We start from the raw sequence: 3,682 nt of genomic DNA on the forward strand, positions 1-3,682 counted from the left end.
CCTTAGTTACCTCCCTAAAAGATATGCTGCTTCTCATATTATGGATGGGTTAACCAAGGCTCAATGTAAAACACTGAGAGAGATCAGTTCTGGTGATAAAACCAAGGCTAACTAGACAGCATTCCGGGTCAGTGTTTTTCCTATTGCCTTGTGCTGCCTTTTATATGGCCTTGTGCCATGGTTGCCATGGTCCCAGGAGAGATGGTGTGAATGGTACGCAAAGGAGCTGTGAATACAATGACCCTACTAGATATGGCATGACCAGGCCATCAGCCCCCTGAATTGACAAACTCTAATCACAATGACCCTATTAGATATGGCATGACCAGGTCATCAGCCCCCTGAATTGACAACCTCTAATCATGCAGATTTTTCCCTGCAGGGCAACCCTGAGTCTTTTCTACCCTTGGAGAAATAGTTGCTCTCTGTGTCCCCATATGGAGGTTATGTGACTGACAGAAATGCAGGTTGATTTCATATGTTAAATACTGACTTGAGTTGCTTATGCAGGAAGAGGCAGTCCTATCCATTTTGACCAGAAACTCTCAAGCTGGGGAGAGAAGAGTGTAAGAAGGAAATGAATCTTTTAGGTCTAAGCAGCTATGCTTCAATTGCAGCTCTATGGAGTTTGGAAAGTTTCCTGAACCAGTCCTACTTCTTCGCCTTAACACAGAGCAACTTGCCCTGCCTTGGCCCATCCTTTAATTACCTTCTCCCCACCTTGTCTGCCCATGCTCTGGTCCATGCCCCATGGTTTTTTGCCTATGTATTATGATAATGTGCTAACACCTCTCCCTTCCCAGCCCAATCAGGCATATCAGTCATCTGCTCTTCCTGGGGGACTCTGGTCGTGGTCCTTCTCTTTCCACTGAATTGAAATTTTCAGTGCCTGTGATCACTAGGGTGACCAGATGCTCCATTTTGCCTGGGACAGTACTAACTTATAGCTGTTATAAGAGCAGATAACAAGAGAAACCATGTCAGGGAGCAGGAGAAGAGTACAGGTGTTGTAATAGGACAGGGGAGAGGCTTGGGGCAAGTTTGAAGTGGGCCAGGAAAGGAGTGGGGAGGAAGCTCCTGAAGAGTAAGTGACAGAAATAACCTGGGCCTGGGAAATTGTGCTGGAGGTCGAAATCCGAGGGTCTGAATGGGCCTTGAGTCTCAATGAAGATCAGCCAAGTCAAAGGGTCATTAATCAGGATCACACCCCCACCTCCATAACTGAACCTTACACTCCACAGCCTGATTCTCCCTCCAACTCAGTGTGAATCCCCCTCCCACACCAAAATAGACAACTACTTACTGTAATGAATTTTATATTTATTTCATATATTCCTTAAACAACATTTAACTTTCATTGTGAATCAAATCTGGGTTCGTGAAAGCAATGTCCTCCCAAAAATACAAAGCATTTCACACTGATCACCTTTTCCAGGACCCTTACACGATTCCAGGGAGGTAGACAGGAGAGGAGCTTCATTGCTCACCCTCACAGGGGAACCTATGGAGTTCTCAGAGGGAAGGAATCTGTTCGGAGCTTTACATTTTAATAATGACATATTCATTCTTAAACATTCATGGAAGATACATTTAAAAATTCCAATAACTTAAATATAATGTCTTTTAATTACTAAATAAAACCGATTCCTTGGGTATGATAATGAGTTTATTTCTGAATACATCATAGGAATGGAACTAAATCAGGCATTTCTCAGTCTCTGGTTTAGTCTCCAAAAGGTGATTATTGTGGCATTGGGGTTTGGAATTTTTGGTCCAGGTACTTCATGGCATCCTGGACCCATTTCTGCTTGGGGTCAGCACAGATCTCCTTGTCCAGTCTGGTCTTGAAACTGTGGGAAGGGAGGGAGAAAATTGAATGAGTCTCCTTGAAAACTCTGCCCACTGAATCCTACACCTTCTGGGATCATTTGCTGTGGGGTTCTTGCTAACAAGGTTGCTGGGTTATTTGCTAAAAGGGTTGCTGTGGGAGAACAAAAGTGGGTAGAGGAAGGGTGGGATCTAGGGTAGGCTGCTGCTCTTGATGGCCCAGTAAAACCACTTTTTCTCTTACTCCAAGGACCTTGTATGACCTGAACAAGCTCCTGTGCAGGAAATGAGTGTGAATATTTCCTTTTGGGAAAATTCATGGATTGGATTACAAACTGTCTATGACTCCAAGTAACTCTTGACGCAGTTCTTGACTCTGTGCCATAAGCAGAAATGTTTAGTCTAGGGGAGGGTGAGCTCTGTCTACTCACATCACAGCTTTCTGGGGACATTTGCTGCCCATGATTCTTCTGTAGCTCTCCAGGCGCTGATTTGGGATCTTCTTACTCGCCATAGCAAAGCAGCAGGTGGTAGGGACAGAAGCTGAATTTGGGGAGATGGGAAATACACAGAAAGAATGAGCCACTCATGGTAAATGGGTATTTTCAAGCATGACTTTGTAAGGAAGGAAAGAAGTTAGGAGAGGGTGAGTACATGGAAGAGATGGAGGTCTCACTCATTTTCCATGAAAGGTTTTGCCTCTGCCTTAACATGGATCCCTCCATATGGTGGGAAACCATCACAGCTACCACGAATACAGAAAAAGTTTGATCAATGTGATAGGCTTCCACTCCTGATGAGAAGTCACCTAGCTTTGTGATGGCCACAGGAATGTCCTCCAAAACTCTCTGTTCTCTGCTTTCTGGACCCAGGAAACACTGACACTTCTTGACCACTCTTTTTGGTTTGGAGCCATTACTAGTTTTGACCAATAAGGGAGAAAATGGAGCTACCGGTTTCATTTCTGAGCAGGTACATGTTACTGCTGAAGCCCCTTAACAGTTTTTCTTCTTCATCACATTAACTGATCTAGAGTCCTGAGGATGTGGTTAGAATCTTGAGCCCTTCCATTATAGACATTAAAATGGTTATGAATAAAAAATTGACCATTTTTGATTGAATTGTGTTAGACCATTGATAATTAGGATTGTTTGTTACTGCAGCATGCATTAGCTTATTGGAACTGCTACACTCAGTAAATGTAAGTCATCAGAGGATGGGAAGATGAGTTTTGGCACAAACACCTACATATACTCCCCAAGCAGATTCAAAAGGCATTACCTCGAGAGGGGGCCCTGGGACCTCACCCCTTTCTAATTCATGTCTCTGAAAGCTGTCTTGGGGTCCAGCAAAACTTCTGGACCCCAGTCAACAGATTTATTTCCCTTTATCACTATCAAAAATGATCACCATGCCACACCAAATCCTGTGAGGATATCTGGTTGTGGATGTACTCAGCATCTGCCCCAATGCTCAAAACAGAGACAAAACCTGGGAACTAGCCTCAGTGACCAGACTGGCTCTTCCATTGACTGGATTTGGGGCTGGGAGTTCTTGTCTGCTCAGAGACCTGTTTTCCCATCTTTAAAATGCAGAGTTTGCAGTGCATCTCTGAAGATGCTTGCTGACCTGATGGTTCTGGAGGTGGGTAGCTTTCCTAGAGGGAAGTGGGGGTGCTTACCTGGCTGAGCAAGCACCTGAGTGCTGAAAGTGGCTGCTGTGAGCATCAGGCACAGAAGTACTGCCGAGATCTTCATGGTGGGGCCAGAGTGCGGGCTTCTGTGTGAGAGGTGGAGGTGTTGGGATTGGTCTCAGCCTCTCTGCCTTTGTGACTGTTCTGTCCGTCTTTATAGAG

At 44.8% G+C, this 3,682-nt stretch overlaps 1 protein-coding gene across 1 annotated transcript; it reads right to left on the minus strand.

Moving 5' to 3' along the window:
• Nucleotides 1–1,648: 1,648 nt before the first annotated feature.
• Nucleotides 1,649–3,682, minus strand: LOC124980487 (eotaxin-like). The gene is made up of 3 exons (XM_047546069.1): nucleotides 3,509–3,682; nucleotides 2,259–2,370; nucleotides 1,649–1,850 (listed from the first exon to the last, which is right to left on the minus strand). The coding sequence occupies exons 1-3, from the start codon at nucleotides 3,582–3,584 to the stop codon at nucleotides 1,742–1,744; spliced, it is 297 nt and encodes a 98-aa protein (XP_047402025.1). The 5' UTR covers nucleotides 3,585–3,682; the 3' UTR covers nucleotides 1,649–1,741.

Source organism: Sciurus carolinensis, chromosome 3 (assembly GCF_902686445.1).
Source record: "Sciurus carolinensis chromosome 3, mSciCar1.2, whole genome shotgun sequence".
NCBI lineage: Eukaryota > Metazoa > Chordata > Mammalia > Rodentia > Sciuridae > Sciurus > Sciurus carolinensis.